Raw genomic sequence first — 21299 nt, 5'->3', positions numbered from 1 at the left:
TTCCTGGCCCATCCATCAGAGACCTGAGGACTCCAGTCTTCATTGTGTCTCTTACCTATAGCTTGCCAGAGTTTGTTTGTGCTTAATTAGCTACCTTCCTGGTCTTCTGCATTTGTCTTTTATGTTGAAAACCATTAAGGAGATATCCTTGGAAACAAAACACCTTGCTGCCCACTCAGAGCCTGAATCTCCTTCCTCCATGCATACAATTAATCACAACTGAATGTGTTAATTTCAAGAGAGTTGTTTCCCTTCCTACCTCAAATCGGGATCACCTATTCCTCCTTGTGTCCTCCTGTGTCTTTGACAAAGGTCCAAACTGTAATAATTTTAAACTACTGTTCCATTTCTAGCTTCTACTTCAGAGATATCTATATATTCTGTAGCTCATTCCCTGACACGTTATCAATATTTATGCCCCTGTATGCGAATCAACAGTAAAAAAATGATTTAATTTTTATTTTTTCAAACATTTGTTCACAGAGAAATAATAATTCAGCACATTTAGTATGTGTTTAAAAACAAGTTAGAATAGTGTTTATAAAGCTTAGAAGCAAAAGGTATGGACAAATTGTAGCATTCCACATAATACAGATGTACTTTCAGGTTAGCAGCTCATAGAAAATTCCAGGAAATGAATTTTAACAGGATTGTGCTCCCCATAATTTGTGTAAACACGTAATGTTATTTCATAAATGTCCACAGCAAGGTGTAATTAAAGTATGATGAAGTACAGCAAAATATTAGGCAGAATTTCCATAAGGTTTGTTTGTCTTTAAATAGCTGTTCACTGTGTTGACTTCAGCTGTGGCAGCTGTGCAGGTGAGAGGAAGGCAAGGGCAAAAATGGGGAAATGAAAAGCAAAGCAAAATAAACTTTTCACGTACCATTAAAAATTGAACATCCCTGCCAGGAAGAAATCATTATTTTCTTTAAACTGATGCTGATTCACGTTTAAAAAAAAAAATGTTTTATTAACTTGGTAAACTTTATACAAGGCTTTCAAAATGCAAACAAAACTGTCCTTTGGGAAATGCACTCGGCTGGCCTGGGGCTAAGACAGACTGCTTTATAATGCCAAAAGGTGGCACAAGGGTGAACTTCTTAGTGATTCGTGATGCGCTGCATAATGGTGTCATACCTACCACCATAATTTTAATGATAATTTATTGTTACTGAGAAGGGGAAAAGGAGGTCAGATGCGTACATCGCTCCGGTGAGCATGTGCTGTTACTTGCTCTCTCTCTCTGTTTTTGCAGAGGTGATGGAGAGGAAAAATAAAGCATAATGCATTCTCAAGGTTGCCAGGAGCAACTAATGTTTCCAAATTGGTATTCATGTTTTATTACATCTTAAATTTCAGCACCTTAAAAACAATAAAGGAAATTGCGTTTTCACAAAGAATCTTCCTTCAGGGAACGTACTTCAAGTTTACTGTCTTCTTTTTTTCTGATGTCTTTATACATGTACCACAAACTCCTTGTTTCAGAAGGAGCACATATTTACACCCACATTATATATATGTGCAAAGATAAGCTTTCCTAAGAGCTTACAGCTCTTAGACCTCTGAAACATTACACATAGGGTCCTGATAAGCCTTTTACAGAAGCCATATTTGTATGTTGTATTGTTCCCTGTCATCTACATACTTGTCATGACATGAAATATGTGCTCAATTCAGGGACAACTGAGTCACAAGAGAGGATTTCAGCTCTTAATTCTCTGATCACCTTTACATTTTGAGAATCAAATGCTTCAACTTGGCACGTTTTTTTAACATCTTTGCCTGTAATCTGCATTCTCACAGAGACACAAACAAATGCCTTCAACAGAACAACAGCCAAACCAAGAGTTGGAAAAACATCAATCTGGCATTGTTATTAAATGGCTACACAAGTGATTTTAAAGAAAAAACTCAATTGTTCCTATACAAACCCTATCAAATAAAAATACTATATGGCACTTTTTATATCCTAATTTGTTCATACTGTGAATGTAACTCACTCACTGATATGAAGAATGTCTTGAATAGACTGAGTAGGAAAGAAATAGAAATGGGTGGCGGCAGAAAAAGTAATAATATCTTTGAAGTGGAGAATTCCTTATTGTTCAAGGAGGCTGATGCAATGTACATCAACCACATTTAGCTATTCATAAAAAATACACTTATCAGAAAACTTTTATACATTATGAACATCACAGTAATACTTCACACAGCTACTGAATAGAAGGAAAGGTTTCTTCAGACAAAGTCTATAAAAACCCCTATTTTTTCCTAGTACTATATTTGTGGAAATAAGAAAAGTTAAACTGGGAGGAAAACAGAGTCATTCAGCAGACAAGGATTAGGGTGGGAAAGATAATTTGTGTTTCCAGAGGAAACAGAAGGCCCAATTACTTGAAAAATAGGGATTATTTTTTAGAATTAGGTGGGCACTCAACCATACAAGACACCCTTGTCCAAAGAGACAACAGCACATATTTGTGAGTCCTTGTAAAAGAACAAATATGTATGCCAATGTGTTGCATATGTATGTCTTAACAGTTCAAATGGAGAACCAGAACTCTGAAAGAGTGTGCTTGCAGAGTGGGTTTGCTTGTCAAATTGCCCAGTACACATATATGGAATAAAGGAATGCCACTTTTTGAACACCACACTGGATTTAGAGAGGCTAATGGTATTCCTGCTTTCACTAGGCAAAGCATTGTCAAACAAGTCAGAAGAAAGTTGGTCCTTGCAGTCTGCTCAGAGTTGGTGAAGCCACACCTGGAGAACTGTATTCAGTTCTGGACCCCTCAGTACATGAGAGACAAGGAAATACTGGAAAGAGTCCAACAGAGGCCCACCAAGTTGATGAAAGACTGGAGCACATCTCCTGTGCAGAATGTCTGAGGGAGCTGTTACTGTTCAGCCTGGAGGAGGGTCAGGGCTCTTATCAATATGTAGAAATACGTGTGGGGAGGGTGCAAAAGAGACAGAAACAGGCTCTCTCCTCCTGCCTGCTGCCAGGACAAGAGGCAATGGGCACAAATTGTCTAAATATCAGCAACATTATGTTGCTCTACACAAAAATATTTTCAGTGAGATATTACAGAAATAGAATGAAAAGATGCAAAATTTAAGTGCCAAAAAGGCTGATGTAGATTATTTCTGCCAAACTCATTATTGTGAATTAAGACTAACTCCATTATCTCTGAGTTGCTGCAGAACTGTTGACCTTGACTGGCTGCCTGGTGTTCACCATGCTGTTCTCTCAGTCCCCCCAGCTCAGCAAAAACAGCAGGGAGAAAATATGAAGAACTCATGGAGTTAAGGGGGACCACTTACAAATTGCTGTTATAGGCAAAATAGACTCAAATTAGGAAAGGTACATTTAATTTATTGACAGCTAAAAATAGAGCTGAATCGAGAGGGGAAAAAATACACAAAAAAATAAAAATCACCTTTCCTCTTCCCTTGTTCTCCAGTTTTAACTTCAGTCCTTTATTCTGGATTCCTTCTTGTCCTCTCTGGTTAGTGCCAATGAGAGGGGAATTGAAGCAGTTAGTCTGCAAGGTTTTCCCTCTGCCACTCCTTCATCCTCATGTGATTCTCATGTGGAGTCCCTCAAATGCGATACAGTTCTTCCTGAATTGCACTGTGGGCCCCCCACAGGCTGCATTTCCTTCCAATTTCATTATTCCAATTGCACTGCTACTTCCAGTGGGAATGTTTTGTCTTCTGGTCTGTCTGAAGACCACTTTATGACCTTCTTCTGTCCACTCTATTAAGGACTTATGTAGAAGTGTTATTTATTCTTGACTTTTACGTAATTTCCTATGAAAATTCATTGATTTGGAATTGGCAAAAATTCAAGAGAAAGACTAAAACCTCTTAGAATTTAGGAAGTTGCATGAGGAAGGAATGAATACTGCTCTGTTATCCATGAAAATGATCTCTGAGATCACCTAAAAGCTAGTGATCATCTCTCAATAATAAAAATGCATAAAGATTCTAGAGAACACTAGCTTTTTAGGAAATCTGAATGAGTCTGCTGACGGTGCATCTTTTTTTTTTGCATTATTTGACAAATGTCTATAAGGCAAAATCAAAGGGTGAAGAATGTAAATCACAAGACTGTAGATACAATGAATTGCAGAATGGTTTGAGTTGGAAGAGACCTTAAAGGTCATTGGGCACTAAGCCCCTGCTGTGGGGCTCAGGCTGCCCAGGGGTCCATCCAACCTGCAGGGATGGGGCACCCACAGCTCTCTGGGCAGTCTTTGCCAGGGCTTCACAGCCCTATGACTAAAGGATTTCCTAACATCTAACCTAAATATTCCCTCTTTTAGTTAAAATCTATTCCCCCTTGTCCTATCACTATTAGATCTTGTAAAAAGTCACTACATCCTTATACGCTCCCTACAAGTGCTAGAAGGTTGCAATGATGTCACCCCACAGCCTCCTCTTTCTCCAAGCCCACTTCCCTCAACCCTTCCTCACAGGAGAGCTGCTCCAGCCCTCTGATCATCTTTGTGGCCCTTCTCTGGACCCTCTCCAAGAGCTCCAAGTCCTTCCTGTACTGGAGGCCCCAGACCACCATGCAGTGCTTCAGATTGGTCTTAACAAGGGAAGAGTAGAGTGGGACAATCCCCCTTGTCCTACCATCATTCCTTTTCTGATACAGACCAGGATGCACTTGGAATAGTTAAGATCAGAGTAGAATCAGAATAGTAAATATTGCAGTAGTATACAGATGCCTGTGAATTCAGAATTTTTGCCAGAGAATTGGTTTTACATTACCAACATTTTCTATTTGAATTTTTCCTATCAGTACCATTCAATTTACATTAAATACCCTTGTGTGACATCTCCAGACTTGTTAAGGACACAGGTTTTGCTCAATACAAATCCTTCCTTTATCTTAGTGTTTTTTTTCAGATACTTTTTATTGTGTCCCATCTCTTCATTTGTGTTTTTTTCTCCATAACTCTGGTCTATTGTTCTTCCTTTTGCACCTAAGTATCTGTTCCCTCCACTGTTTCCTCTCTCTGAATTTCCATTCCTGTTTCAAGACCCCCAACACAGCTGTCAGTGTCCCACTTGGGTAGAAGTCATGTTTTGTGTAGCGTGCAATACACTGAAAAGTGATGAATTGGACTCTGATCGCTAAATCTGCCTGTGAAAGACAGAACTGGTTTTCTTTTGTTGTCTCAAAGCTTGCTTCATGAGGCCTTTCTGATGATAAGACTGGCGACTGCTAACTATCTAGGAGGGTGAATGGTGGGTGTTGTTGTGTCACAGTACCTCTGCTTATGATTGCAAAGATAAGCAGAAGCCGGATGAGCACTCTTTCTCAGGGGTGGTGCTCGAAGGAGTGGACCACTGCAGAAGGCGATAACGCTTGTGTCCGGCAACGGAGACCCCCCTCTTCCTTCCTTGCTGGCCCATCTGTGGCCAGGAATGTCACAAAAGCTGGTTGTAAATCATCTTTCGAGAAGTGTTTTGCCTGTTTGTTTGGAAGTTTGGTATTTCCCCCAAAAATGCTGAGCTGCAATTCTCAGACTTCGAAGAGGAAAAATTCCCACCGAAATGGGGGATAAAAGGCCCTCGCTAAACTGGGGACTTTGGAGACAAACTCCCAAAGACACCTTTGACGGAGAATTCCCTGAGGGGGAAACTTCGTCGGAAGAACCCCCGGGACCGGCTTGCTGCGGAGCTCCCTGGCTGTCTCCCACCCCCCGCGGTGATCAGACGAGTTCCTGAGATCATCGGACCTACTGTGTACCTCGCTGGATCCACGGTGATGACTATATCTCTTTTGCTATCTGCAAAGACTCCTTGCTTACATTTCCTACTTTCCCTATCGCCTACCTTCCCTTCCCCGTCTCCCTAAAAAAACACCTAGGTCTTTAATAAACTGGTTGGACCAACATTTGAACCGTTGCTTCTTAATCTCACGCCGGGTATACACATATCAAAGAACCTTGCCTCCCTCCTACAAATTGGAGCGAGACATTTTTATTGGCGTAGTCGGCAGGATGCCCGCCGTGAGAGTGTTGTCCTTCCCAAAACTCCAAAATTTTTCTGTATGTACCCCCTGGAGTTGCAAGGACCGATAATTTTGGTAACTTAGATGTGAGCACCTCTCCAGGAAGACCGCTCCATATTCTGAAACTTTACTGCTTATGTGTTTACCTCTCGGGGACGTATGAATTAATTTTGACTATTTGCTCTTGTTTTATACGTGTGTGCCTCCTCGGGAAGACTATTTCGCATTTTTGTGGTTTAAGTAACTTGTAACGTATTTTGGAATTTGAAAGTTTTGTGTGTGCGCCTCTTGGGGAAGTGAGGAAGTAATTTTTTGACGTTTGTGCTTCTCCAAGAAGTTTATTCCTTTCTGAGAAACCTAGAAGTGTTTTGAAACTTGTGTGGCTTTAAGCTTGAAGTTTTCCTGGCCTGACAGGGTAGCCAGGAGCGATTTAGGTGTTTACACTTTCTTTGTAAGTGTTGATTGGGCTTCTTTGTCTTTTGTGAAAGGGAGGAATGATTGTAGCATTTGCATTTGTTTGATAGGTGCGTGTCTCCCTGGGGAAGGGTAAGGAGTTAAGTGTACCTTTTCTTCCCTTAGTGTGTATCTTTTAGGGTATTGAGAAATGAGTGAAATTATTGCCACTATGAAAAGTGAAAATGTGCTATTTGACCTTTTAGAAAAGCATGGTGCTCGGCCCTCTTTATCAGGGGTGGATTGGGCACGACAAAACTGGTATAACTTGCAGAGTGTTTCCGACCGCATTCGTGTTTTACAATATGAGGCTCATACTCGAGCCGGGAAAGGAAAATCGTTTATTTGTGCGGTACTCGGTGCTGCTTTAAAAGCTGCCGTGGAGTTCCGAGATGAAAAGCATTCGGCAGAAACCCAAACCATACAAGCATTGCAGGAATCAGTTAAAGTAATGCAAGAATTGGTAAAAATTCTGCAAAATCAAATAGTGAACCTTGAGGAACAATTACAAAGAGAGCAACATAATACAGTTTTGTTGCAAATGGCTTTTAAGGAACTATTAACATATAAGAATACTAGCAATACTGCTGTCCATAATTTGCCTCAAGAAAAAACTTTTCCTCAGAAGGAACTACAAGGAATAAAGGAAGGGCTTGGCAGATTAGAGGACTCGCCAGCCCAATTGCGTCCTTTGATAAAAACTGAATATACATTTGATAACAGTGAGGATCTGGATCCTCAAATGAACGTTAAAGAAATTCCTTTTTCTGCCACTGAATTAGCAAAACTGAAAAAGGATTTTAGCCGCTCTCCAAAGGAGTCAGAGACGGAATATGTGTGGAGGGTTAGTGTCACTGGTGGAGACCAAATACTGTTAACTGAAAAGGAAGCTGAAGGTTATTGGGGGCCTGGAGTATTTTTAACTACTGGTAACAACCGTGCTCCTTGGTCCCTAACACAAAGGGCTGCCTATTGGGCAGGTGGTCTTAACCCTTTAGAAAGGGGAGACCCTCTTGCTATTAATGGGACAGTCGATCAATTGGTTGAAAGTGTTCAAAAAGCTGCTTGTCTGCAAATGATGTATGATAGAAAGCTGCAGACACATCATGGATCACCTATGATGATGCCTGTGGATCCTGAAAGGATGACTCCTTTAATCAGGGGGCTTCCAGAATCACTGAAACCTATAGGTATACAACTACAAGGAAAGATACAAGCTATGCCTCAGGGAGAAAGAACCCTAGCAGCATTAGAAGGAACTGGCACCTCAGGCCATTTGCAGTCGGGATATAAAGTATGGACATGGGGGGAGGTTGCCCAAGAGTTGATTAATTATGAAAGGAAATATGGGCCTGTGGCTTCTTCCAGTATATCTGAGCCAGAGGAAGTAAGGCTTGCAGCAACCATCCTTGCTCCTAGGCCACCTAGCCCAAAACTCTGTGGAACTGGAAGGGTCTCATTGCCAGTAAGAACAGGTAGGCGAAATATTGATCATAAACGTAATCGTCTCTGGACACTGGGCTGGCAAAAGGGTGTTCCACGAGACCTGATGAATGGATTACCCACAGTCCGGTTAGAGAAATTAGTTAACTTGTGGCCAGAACAAAAGCTCAAGGAAAGCTGATGCTTTCTCCCCCTCCCCCAGATGAGTGGGAGGGGGGGGGGGGGGGGGGGGAAGGCAGTGAAGGGTGGATGTTTGTTAACACCTTCTGTCCCAGTGCCTCCCCACTCCTGCCAATTGCCCCTGTGAGTCACGATCCAGTTGCTGATAAGCTAGGGAAACACTTATCTCTCTGGCCAGCTTGTGTGGACTGACTCAGCTAACATGAGGCGTTTCCCTTACCTTAATGAAATCCCTTAAAAAATATCCTTAGAAGGCTAAGGACACCCCGAAAAAGGAATGTAAAATATACTCCTCGATGGATTGTTCTCTCATTTTTTTTTTTAATTGTATTAACAAAGCCCCAAAAGGGCAAGTTGTTGTTTTGTTTTATTTTACAGAAGATCCCCGTGGGACCTTCACTGAACAGAATGACTGATAGCTGACTTTAACCATTTGTGTTTTGTGACAGAAAAGTTGAAGATGTGATTGTGCTAGAATTCTGAATTTACCTCTCTTATTACATATTTTGGTTGCAATAGTATTATGCTTTTGTTTGTTGTTGTGGGTTGTGATTGATATCAGTCCTTGGATCTCTTAAAACTTCACAGTTTGGTTCAGAGTTTTTCCAGGTCATTCTGGATTTCTGGTACTTTCTGCACAGTGATAACCATTCCTTCTGATCCCTTCTTTTACCCCTTTTTTGTCAAACTGATTATGGTTTGCATGTAACTCCTCCATAGTGTTTCCAAATTCCTGACAAATTGGGAAATGAGCCAAGGAACCCATCTAATATCTGTTAGATGTGGTCACAAAAAACAAATCTACTATAAAGCACTTTGCACTGATGTTTTTCAGTGTCACATCAGTCCAGGAGTTCCATACAAAACATGGTTGTTGAAGAGATGTGTATGTTTCTGGAATTATCCCTCTTATGGTTTATACTATGGGGTATCCTACACACACACTGTCCTGTGAAAAGTTCAGTAGTCTATAACAGTATTTTAACTTCCCAAACTAGCATTTATATCTCTCAGCAATTGAACTGCTTTGGAAATGCTCAAGTGGAAAGCAGCTGACACAAATACCCCTATTTATTTGTTTTACTTGTTTATTTGATACTATTAGTTATTGTAACTGTCTTTGTGATTGTTAAATGTTTATGGTATATATAAGCATGGATTGCTAAAGGAAAGTTATATGGTATTAAGGGTGTTAATTTCTATTTTAAAGAGATCTGATATAGTGGTTTCTTTGGTGGTTTGCTAAAATACATGCCTGTATACTGAATGTAATTATGACCTTACGAGTAACCTTATGTTTAATGTGTTATCAATCAAGGTTTTGATTGAATGATGATTATGTTAACATTTAATTCCCCCATATCACCCATCCCTCTTTTTCCTTATGCTTACTTTTTTTTTTTTTTTTTTCTTTCCTCACCACCGTGAATGGTCATTTGCGCATCAGTTTCAAGCAACCTTTGAGCCACGGGGTGGTGTGAAAGACAGAACTGGTTTTCTTTTGTTGTCTCAAAGCTTGCTTCATGAGGCCTTTCTGATGATAAGACTGGCGACTGCTAACTATCTAGGAGGGTGAATGGTGGGTGTTGTTGTGTCACAGTACCTCTGCTTATGATTGCAAAGATAAGCAGAAGCCGGATGAGCACTCTTTCTCAGGGGTGGTGCTCGAAGGAGTGGACCACTGCAGAAGGCGATTAACGCTTGTGTCCGGCAACGGAGACCCCCCTCTTCCTTCCTTGCTGGCCCATCTGTGGCCAGGAATGTCACAAAAGCTGGTTGTAAATCATCTTTCGAGAAGTGTTTTGCCTGTTTGTTTGGAAGTTTGGTATTTCCCCCAAAAATGCTGAGCTGCAATTCTCAGACTTCGAAGAGGAAAAATTCCCACCGAAATGGGGGATAAAAGGCCCTCGCTAAACTGGGGACTTTGGAGACAAACTCCCAAAGACACCTTTGACGGAGAATTCCCTGAGGGGGAAACTTCGTCGGAAGAACCCCCGGGACCGGCTTGCTGCGGAGCTCCCTGGCTGTCTCCCACCCCCCGCGGTGATCAGACGAGTTCCTGAGATCATCGGACCTACTGTGTACCTCGCTGGATCCACGGTGATGACTATATCTCTTTTGCTATCTGCAAAGACTCCTTGCTTACATTTCCTACTTTCCCTATCGCCTACCTTCCCTTCCCCGTCTCCCTAAAAAAACACCTAGGTCTTTAATAAACTGGTTGGACCAACATTTGAACCGTTGCTTCTTAATCTCACGCCGGGTATACACATATCAAAGAACCTTGCCTCCCTCCTACAAATTGGAGCGAGACACTGCCCAACCAGGAACTAACAACCAAATGAGTGGTCACAGAATGAAAGAGATTTTAAAACATAACATGGGGGTGTAGTTGTATCCCTTCCCTCAGAAGCCTTCTGACTCTTTGCTACATGTCAGATTTTATCTTCTAATGTTAATGTCTCGGTTGTCCTAAGACCTGTAAGGCTCAGAGTAAGCATGAACTTTCCTTGTGGCTGTAAGCAGTTATCAAACCTCTCGTCATTTGCTTTCTGAAAAGTAGGAACTGTGTCCCCTTCCATCCTTCAGCTTGTTGTTGTCTCTCAGTCATTTATACAGGCAGTTCTTTGAGATAATTCTTATGCCTTTTCCTCTTCTAAAAATAAATACATAAATGATTCAAAATGAGTTGCTGGTATCTACACAATCCATTTACAATCCATTTACTCACATATTTTTTTTTGCCTAAGCTCTGTTAAAAAGTCTAACTCCTAAAAGTGAATGATTATTACATCACAACCTGAAAAAACCATGATAAAATAAAAATGTTATTTAACCCAGATAATTTAAAATAAAAAACATTTTATTTCTCAAATTATTCACGAGGGGTAGACAAATGTTTCAATTCAATCGAAGCAGTGTTATCAATCCATCAGGGAACACTCAGACTCACATGATCAGGCAGTATTCTGTTCTGCATACCCAGGAGAAAGAAGGCAGTAAAGATCGCACAAACTAGTTTTAGTTTTAAAGCAAACTGTATCTTAGTAAGATACAAACTTGTGGAGTCTTCTTCACTTACTTCATAACAAAGTAACTGTCTTCACAGAAGACTGTAAAAATCTCTCTCTTTGAGGAGACTGGAGATGTGGTCTGATTCAAATGCCTTTGTTCCTTGTCTAAGGTGTGGGTTTTAACTGACCCAGATGCTCAGGGCACTACTTGGGTGTGTGCTCTGTGTGTCTCACGGGACAGGAAAATTATAACAGAACTCACTACCCGACTTCAACACTCATCTCATCTAATAATGCGCCTAAAACTGTATGATCCTGAGAGCTGTCATTTCTTGGGCTGATTACTTCACTCCTAAAATTTTGCTGTCACTTTGTATCGTTTTGCAATAGCAAACATTGCCAATGCCTTCACCTAGAATGGATGGACTGACTAGCAAATTAACTTTTTTTCCCCACTCTTCATTGACTTTTATGAATCTACCAAATATCAGAAATGACAATATAAAACTTTCAGGCCTGTGTCTACACTGAAATACTAGATACACACGTAACCACACACTTCTGCACAGATTTCAGCAACAAATGCCGAAACCTCAGCTATTCTAAACATGTGGGTCCCAAAGACAACTCCGAAACTCCAGGGTAATACTGCAATTTGTTATTTCTATTTGGATAAATCCTTACAGTACTTAAGGAAACACAATTAGATTTTACTGTCAACTTGGCAAGCCATTGCCACTTTGGGGAGCACAATCATGTGATTGCCAGGCTCTTTAAACCTAAGGCAAAGGAGTTTAAGGTGTGACACAAAAGGCAAATGGTTCCTTAGTGATAGAGATGTCTGACTTCTTAATGCTGTTGTTCTGCTTTCTGAAAACGCACAGGTCTCTTAAAGGAATACTGTACTACTTGAGGAAGGTTTTCAGAATATATACCTTAATCTGTTTCCATATTTCACTATTTATAGAAAAACTGCTTAACATATAATGAAGGATTTTTGTTTTTTCCTCTGAATGTTACAGCGGTAAACAGACAGCAGGTGTAAATTAGTATCACCAAAGTGAGCAGAACTATGCCAATATGTTACCACTTGGAACTTCTCATCTGAATTCTGAGTAACTGAATTCAACAAAGGAATTAAATCTGCTTAACTCCACAACTCCTGCCCAGTGTTCCTCAACCCAGACTTGCCATGAAAATTGTACAGAGGAAAACTTAGCTTACGAGCTATCAGTCCAAGGTCTTTCCAGAAATATACTGCTGCCTTGGATCTCACAGCAGCAACTGCAGTGTGGAATTCTGCAACAGGCATCATTTTTACCAGGTAAGAGATTAACAAGTCGTTTAGATTTAGCCCCACAGAAACTGTGGTCATGGAAAAAAACAGACCTATGACCATGTTCAGACCTTCCAGTTAATCTACTTCACAGATATTTTAACAGCTGGAATTTGGAACAAAAGTGGCATATGTTCCTTAATCACTCTTTCTAATGATAGCATTTGTCCTCATAGTTCATTCTAGGGAATGTTTATCAGACTAGTGACAAAAAACAGTTAAACTTTTATAACAGATAGGGCAGAAAATTGGAATAAAGAAGCAGCAGCTCTATGATCACTTCAACGTCTTCTGTGAAAATTTACTAAGTTTCTCTCTTGGTTTCTCGATACAAATTTCAGTCCTCTACCTATTATTTCTGACTGTATGTCCTATGTCCACCCAGTGAGACATAAATAATCCAAGCAATTCGAACATGATGATTATGACACATACCACTTTGCAGTAATACTTCAGTTTCCGTCCACCTCCATACAGTCCGCTTTGAAATTAACATAAAGATGAAAGAAATACCCAGTTTACGGAGTAAAATTCAGTGAGTTTTAAAACAATCAGATCATCATTACACAGAATTTCCTGATGCAGCAGACCAAACTAACTGAAAGGAGAGCAGCAGGTAACTCACAGTTATGACTGCAGCGCCTTCTTTCAGAAAAGTAACTTTGAAGTGTAAATATGTCATCTAAAGAAAGATTACAAAGCATAGCTCTCTTATTCTGAAATGCTACACCAAGTGTTAAACCACAATTAAATATTAAGAACACTGATATTGTCAAGAAGTCAGTGTGGTCTTGTAAAGATGGCATATTCAAGACAGTTATTCCTGAAAGCTTTTACAAGGCGCTTCCTGAGAAAGGGAATTACCTTTAACAACCCAGTTCTGAACAAGGTTATCAGCAGCATTTGAGGAACTTCTGTTGTTTCTATGGACCCCCTTTCAGGCAAAACGCAAAGCAGATGCACTGATGGTAGCAGTAGCACTTAAATACCCCTTGGAGGAGTTAGCTTATTAACCTTGTGTCCTGGCTGAATCCCAGTTTCAACAATTACAGATTTGTTGTCTGAAATTCTCTCTGAAGATTTAATGTGCTGCATGATAAATAACTTCCTGACATTAGCTACCCTTTTTACTGAGAGGTCTTCACCATCAATTCTGTTTCACACTAGGGATGAAAATCATCTCCTTTTTCAGAAAGCACAACATATCAGAAGAACGTTAACTTCATGTATAAAGTAATCATAAAGAATGAAAAAGTTTACTATTTACTAGCAATAAAATAGAAACAAGCATTTTATCAAAATACTGAAGTTTGAACTAAAAAATGCCATAACCACTGCATCTGGAATGGACTGCCAAGGGAGGTGGTGGAGTGAACAACCTGGGGGTGTTCAAGGAATGACTGGATGTTGTGTTGAGGGACATGGTTTAGTGGGAGCTATTGGTAATAGGTGAACGGTTGGACTGGATGATCTTTTAGGTCTTTTCCAACCTTGGTGATTCTATGATTCTAAGATTTCTAAAATCATATCTGTCTTATTCTTACATCTCAGAAGAGTAAAACCCAGCAGAGCCAGAAAAGAAGCTTGGCAATAAGTAGTTGGCTCACTTGCATTAGAAGGACCACAGTTACTATTTTTTCCTTCTCTGCAGCTACCATGTTTTCTTTAATATAGTCAAGAGAAAAGAGAGAGAAGAGGCAGGAGCAGCTGTGTCTCAGTAGAATGAACCACGGAGTTATTTGAAAGAACATACTGGCACATTCTTATTTATGAAATTTCCATTTACTTAACTGTTTCATTTAAGGAACAGATTCGTGTTATGTGAATGTCATATTTGATTAAGCACTCCGCTCTGAGTTTATTTCTAATTCCCCTCTGCACTAAATTAAATAGTGCACAAGGTTATAACTTTGATTTCTCAGTTTCAAGAAAATTACCCAAACAGCGTCTGGCCTCCTGAACAAATAAGTGCACACCAGCAGATGATTACAGATTAATGATATATTCTTCACAACTGTGGAGCCTTCTATTAAAATTTAGTCCAGTAAAAATGTTTGATATTTCATTAAAAATACAAGAATATTTAATGTATTCTTTGAAATACTCTTAGCATGCATTGTACTTTTCAGTACCTCTTACTAGACATCCTAAGGATACTTAAAACTTAGCAACAACAACAAACACGTCTCTATTCTGGGTTACAGACTTGCTTATTGTTAAGCATGGGCTGATCTTTCTAGTGCAGCATGAAGTGATGGCAAATCAAACATCCCACAAGGTAGTAGACACTAAAATATTAAAGCTGGCTTATTTGGGGTTACTACTTTTTTTAGCTTAACTTTGGCTTGTACTAAATCAAAATGCTTTTAAAAGCATTGGGGTTTTTTTGTTTTGTTTTGTTTTTGTTGTTTTTTAAGAAGGCAAAAGCATTAACAAAGTATCCATTATAAATCCATCATGAGTAATTAAAAAAAAAAAAAAGAAAGAAAAGAATAACTGATCAAATCAACCTTCATTTAAAGGTAGAAGTAGTAAAGACACACATGTCCTGTCTGTCTCTGGCAGACACAACTATTGTCTTGTTGGTCTTGGTCCATACCTACTAGGTAACACTTCTAGGAAACAAACTAATCTTTGTGATTATTGAAGTACATGACAGACCATGGAATTCTACTCTTTAGTTCCTCCATTAAATTTTAGCTGTAAATTCTTTCCAGAACAGATACTTTTTTCTTGGGTTCTTTCTCCCCTATCACTGCTTCTAATAAACTCATCAGTTGATGAGTCCACTGTCCCTCACACCTTTTCAAGTCTTAATCTACCTGTCTTAATCTTCTATATATTGCTTATTATATTTCATCTAAGAGATTTTATCATCTCTCACCAGATACCTCCTTCTCATGTACACAAATTAGTTAACCAATTTGTTTTGACTCGTATAAGCTAGACTTTCATAGTTATATACTACATTTCCTAGAATGACTGTTTTTGGACCATATTTCAGCTTCATCCTTGAACTGCAAACAGTAGAGTTACATACCTTTAACTTCATGTACCTGTAAGCATATGTGGAATTATAATCTCAGTCTCACTTTTACTATTATATTATTGCTTATGTTATTGCTGTATTATTTGCTATTGTATTATTATTGCTATTAATAGAATTACAGAATCATTTAGGCTAGAAAAGACCATCCAGGACCATGAAGTCCAACAGTCAATCTAACCAACCAAGTCCTATCACTAAACCACATCTGTTAGTGTCATATCCACAGGTCTCACAATACCTTCAGGGATAGCAACAACATCACTTTCCAGGGAAATCTGGTCTAATTGCTTGATCACTCTCTCAATGAAGAAATTCTTCCTGATGTCCAGTCTAAATGTTCCCTGGTAAAACCTGAAGGCACAACCATGTGTCCTACCTCTCATTATCTGAGAAAAGAGATTGATACCTTCCTCACTGCAACCTCCTTTCAGGTAACCACAGAAAGTGATGAGATCTCCCCTTAACCTCACCTTCTCAAAACTAAACAAACCCAATTCCTGCAGAATCTCTTCATAATTCCTTCTTCCTGGTCTTTCACCAGCTTTGTTGCTCTTCTCTGCACACACTCAAGCAACTCAATATCCTTTTTGTAGTGGGAAGCCCAAAACAGAAGATAATATTCCAAGTGCCTACAGTCTATCTGGTCTGATCTCTTTGCTAAAGTCTTGGCCTTGAAGCTTATATTCCACCAATTACACACCACAGTTTGTACTGATATGTCACTGCCTCTACATTACAAAGCACTCTCCCTTTTCCTATCATCTTCACTCCCAAACATGATCTACACTATTTCCTCTCATCTTATGCTACATCTGACAGCCTGACAATATCCCTCCAGCCTCTGCTTTAGCAGAAAGATCACCATCATCACTTTCCTAAACACTGCTAAGAAGATCATTTGTGTCTACTGCTGAAATGAGATGCTTGAATTGTATTATTTTTAGTAGCCTAGTCTTTTGATAGTTTGTAATATAAAGGAATCATGGTGGTAGCTTTGCTAAAACGTGTCTGAGAACTCCTGTAGTGAACTGTCAATACAAAATACTCTAAGCACTCCTGAGCATAATACTGTCTTCATCACAAGCAATTTTCTACCTGAATACTTACTGAATATGAAATGCATATCAAAATCTTACGTAATGGAAGTAAAGAAGTTCTTTTTTCCTACTTGACATTGGATTACGATATGATTGAGACAGCTGTGAAACTCACCTAAAGAGTAAGTTAATACAATTTGCATATATTATTTTAAAGTGGTGCCCTCTTGCAAATATACATCCAATTTCCAGCTGATCTGAGAACAGTCTATTTTACACATACACAGGTATGAGGAATTTTGCCTGTCAATCTCTCAGTATTGTAAATCACCAGCAAGCTAAGTTTACAATAAAGGCAAGCTTTACATTAAAAGGTTTTATAATAGAATCCTATCAATTTTCCTAAGTTTTCTTCAGCACAACATACAGCTTGAATATGGCCTAATTTCCTGCATTTTCTGTGTGTACATGGAGCTGCACACATGGACATATCTATTACAAGTGGTAAGCATTATTATACTTCTGATAAAACATTAGATGTTTCCTTAGTGGAACAATCTAACCTAAAACATGTACAGGTTTGTGGGCTGCCATCACTTCTACTAAATGAACTACCTTCTTTGCTGCTTTCTAGATCACATTACTTTGAGACAAAGTATCGCAACAGTGAGATTAACACTGTTAACTGAGAGGCAGTATGCATGGCAAGTAGGAAATTCAAGCAAATAAAACAGAGATCCACCAAGTTTCACAGAAATATTTTAGAGCCTTTCTGATTTCTGAGGGGGGGGGGGGGGAGGGGGGGGGGGAAGAAAAAAAAGAAAAAAAAAAAGAAAGTAAAAATTAAAGCTTATCTCTAAGAAATGAAGATTTCTTTCAATAGTTCTGCTTTTATTCTTTTTTTCCCAAATCAATATAGCACCTATTTCAGAGGCATCACATTTCTGCAATACTGCCAGTATTTGAGATCTTATACCAAAGAGTCAGTATAAAAAAAAAACCAACTAAAACAGCAGCTAAACCCATTAAAAACATCATGCAAAATCGTTATTTTTCAACTTACATACTGATTCTGAAATAGCTTTGCACATGAATATTAGCAAAATTACTTGGGACCTCCAGCTCTTCACCTCCGTATTTAATTTATCTTCTACAATATCCATCTCAAATCATTTATGATGCTTTGCAGGATATTTACAACTAATTTAATTCTTGCCATCGTAATCTGGATCAAGAATATTTCTTTGTACTCTAAAAATAGGAGTTTGTAATCAGTATTACTTTTTTACATGAAAAAAAAAACAAAAACACCCCAAAACCTGACAACCTTGTAATGTGAGGTTCTTATTTAGCAATACTGCCCTCCAACTGGTTGCTCTTCCAGTAGTTTTATTAATTATCTTCCCACTCTGCTTCTTGAAGAGAGCTTATTCTTCCAAGATTCCTGTTGTGATCCCAGAGTGGCAATGTCTTGGTGTGTCAATGGCACGTGTCAAGGAATGTCAGTGATTTCTGACTGCACTCACTGTTTTATGCTGGTTAATAAACAGCTCCTTACTTTCATGTCTGAAACTCTCCCCCTCTTCTTTTCCATGGTTATTTAATACTTTTCAGTGTGCGTTCAATGTACAAATAATGTACCTTTCACTGGAATGTATGTTCTGTATCAAATTGCATAGTACAAAATCCTTCTGCATTGCATGCTAACACTTTTTTTCAGTTATCCCAGTTCTCATTTTGACATATCCCATGCTGTTTACACTATAAGGTACGTGGGACAAGTAAACTGTCCTCATAATACACTTGTGTAAAGAACACATTGATTATGTTGGAAACTAACGCTGAACATTTTGACTCTTACTGCACAAACACCTCATTCACTGTTTCATTTACTAGTTATACTGAGGAACTCAACACAAATCATGTTCTAAGTTGAAAATTGAGATGAAGTCTGCTGTGAAAGAATATAAAATGTGTCTCAAATTCAGTGACTATATAACATATATAGGCAAGCTGCTGAAGTATCTGTCTCTAACTCTCCTTGCTATCATTATCATTATCATTATATCTCAGTATTACTGAAGCAGTAGAAGGTCTGAAGTTGAAGAACAAATGTGTTGAAGTTAAAATCTTGTGTATAGATGAAAGTGAAAGTCTGTTTATATTACTACTATAATTGAAATCTAGCAGGAATTAGTGTAAAGAAAGAAGGAGGGACAGAGGGAGAGAGGAAGGAAGGAAAAAAGGAAAGACAAAAAAAAAAAAGAGGGAAGAGAAAGAGAATGAAGGAAAATAAAAATAACGAAAGCGTACGGGAAAAGGAAAATGGAAAAGAGGAAAAGGGGAAAAAAAATAAGGGAAATGGAAAGAGAGAATGGAAGAAAAAGGGAAAGAAAAAGCCTGACAAAGTTCTGACAAAGTTCAGTCTGCAGACCTGGGAAAATCAGTAAAGTAGCTGTGACTTGTTGCTACCAGTGTCAATACTACTGACTGGTACAGAGGGTACAAATACAGCTGGGAAAAAAAGACAGAAGGGATGAGCGAGTTAAGGAACATTGCCTGATCTGTACTTGAAAAGAGCTGACAGCTTACTAATTAGAACGGCTTTAAAAAAACTCAGTCTCACTCAGTAGGTGACCTGTACCTATTAAACATTTCTCTGTTGATTTGACAGTCAGCCATAATAATTAAGCCATGATTATACAGAGCTATTTTCAACACTTTATTTTCCACAATTGCATAAGACTTCATAAGGGCTGAGAAAAATAAAGACCACCACTGAATCAACCTGAACACCTGAGCAAGCTGAACAAATAGCTCTGTATATGAACAAGCTCCAATACTTCTGACTGAGTAATCCCTGTCGTGTCTGCAATCTGAAACTCAAGTAGTAGGAAGAGGCATTGATTTTTGATAAAGGATTTGGAGCAAATCACATGCACGTATATGTTCACTGTGAATACTGTTTCAGGATTTAGCAAGTACATCTTATTGAACAGATATCGAGTACCGGAGGAGAAACCCAGAAATATCACAGAAAGAATACACTTTTATTATTACAAGCAACATGAATACCCACCGGTAGTGATACATGTATGCAAAAAACGACCTTTAAGAAAATAAGATATGAGTAGCCTGACAGTCTACTTGTAAGTTATGTGAACAATATATTGTTCAGTGCCAGGGAGTTTCACACAAATCATGCTACTGATGCTGTTTCTGTTTGCAGTGCTATGTATGTCAGCTTTACACCCTAGCATCATTTAGGTTTATTTTGCTCTGTCTGGCTTTCCTTAGATGCTGTACATTATATGGAGACATTTGCACTACCATTGCTAAGCAACTCCTCAGTGGACCAGAAGGTCCCCTCTCAATGTACCACAGCTGTGCCATGTTGCCACTGCCTCTGGTTATTTTACCCATGCTAGTCTCAATTTCATCATCTCTGGGCCCCAGATGAGAGACTTTATTCCCCTCAAGTATTCGTTTTCTGAAACAGCAGTCTTAATAATACCATTAAACTACGTGGTGCATCACCACGGACATCTACAAACTATTCCACATGTGAAGTAGTCACAATGAAACATTTCAGAGAGTGGGGTCAACTCTTGGAAAATCAAATAATGCCACATGCACTGTCCCCCAGAAACTACCATGCATTTCTAATTCAAGGTACTTTCTTTTGACTTTCCTTGCAGTAAAAGCCTGAGATTAAAACACTTGCTTTATTTCAGTACACTTGTTTAGTTTCACGGGCTAACAACAAATATGATCCCTGCTGCTTTCAAGGACACTTTATTATTTTGACAGTTCTCAATCAGCATCTCACATCAACAGGAGCAAAGCTGTAGGACAGGCATGCCCATCCCCCATTTGACAGTCATGCTTTACTCGTGCCATTGCTTTTGGCAGTATGCACATTTGTGAACAACTAATAACACTCAGTGTGGCCCAAGCAAGCCAAAAGGTTGGACACCCATGCCCTAATAGCTCTATGTGTGGCTCAGAAAACTGCTTCAACTCAGACACAAGAGACTGCAACCCACTGCTGAGCAATTCCATGTCAAAGGCAAATCAAAATACATACAACATTAATGACCTGAGTCTCTGACTTCAGCTTCCTCAACAGTAAGATTTCATTATCATGAAGTTTGTACAATACATATATACATATGTATATATAAATATATTTTGCTTTAGCTTCTACATATCCAAACTGAACATTTAAAAAAGGTACCATTCCTCACACTGTCCACAGCACTATTTAAAACTGGCTGATGCACTACTAATCTTGAGAGGTTTGTACAAAGTAGGATGCACTACCTGAAAATTATAATCATTCAATCAAATTCAACTACTTGTAAATAATTTCAGTGAAAAAAAAGAAAATATTATTCTAAATTAGGCTTGACTTGGAGACAGGAACTAAATCCTTTGAAATATAAAACACAAAAGTGCACAGAAAAGATGTAGTACAACATTGTTGGCTAATGTGTTTTTGAATAGCACTGCTTGTACATACACAGAGAATCTACCTTGTATTCTTACCTTCTACATTATTCTCCATCTTGAGAACAGAAATGAAACATCTTAAGGACAGTCACTTTTCTAAGTCCAGTATTAGAGCAGAATACAGAGCAAAGGAGTTGGAGGAAGAAATGTTGTTGTCACTGAAACAACCAAGAAGCCAAGAAAATCCTGCTGAAATATGAGGAGTGTACAAGGCAGCCCACACACCCAACAGACCCAAAATCA

At 38.9% G+C, this 21299-nt stretch overlaps 1 protein-coding gene and 1 long non-coding RNA gene across 4 annotated transcripts in view; one reads left to right on the top strand and one right to left on the bottom strand.

Moving 5' to 3' along the window:
• LOC107317314 (uncharacterized) overlaps positions 1 to 21299 on the bottom strand; it is a 94182-nt gene that overhangs the window by 58348 nt on the left and 14535 nt on the right. For all 3 annotated transcript variants that reach the window (XR_014932939.1, XR_014932940.1, XR_014932938.1), the window contains one exon: positions 21093 to 21214. This is a non-coding gene — a long non-coding RNA (uncharacterized LOC107317314). The remainder of the gene's footprint in view (positions 1 to 21092; positions 21215 to 21299) is intronic.
• Positions 5139 to 10340, top strand: LOC146758955 (uncharacterized). The gene has a single exon (XM_085511988.1). It carries the CDS (start codon positions 6637 to 6639, stop codon positions 8107 to 8109), a length of 1473 nt encoding a protein of 490 aa, XP_085368114.1. The 5' UTR covers positions 5139 to 6636; the 3' UTR covers positions 8110 to 10340.

The sequence above is a fragment of the Coturnix japonica genome, chromosome 11, assembly GCF_054131305.1.
Source record: "Coturnix japonica strain WE chromosome 11, WE-NBRP24, whole genome shotgun sequence".
NCBI lineage: Eukaryota > Metazoa > Chordata > Aves > Galliformes > Phasianidae > Coturnix > Coturnix japonica.
Note: the sequence above shows the minus strand (reverse complement) of the source record. Positions and strands in the feature narration are given on the sequence as shown.

What these genes read in the sequence shown, in the direction of transcription:
- LOC146758955 (XM_085511988.1), top strand. Translation starts at nt 6,637, where the DNA reads ATGAGTGAAATTATTGCCACTATGAAAAGTGAAAATGTGCTATTTGAC.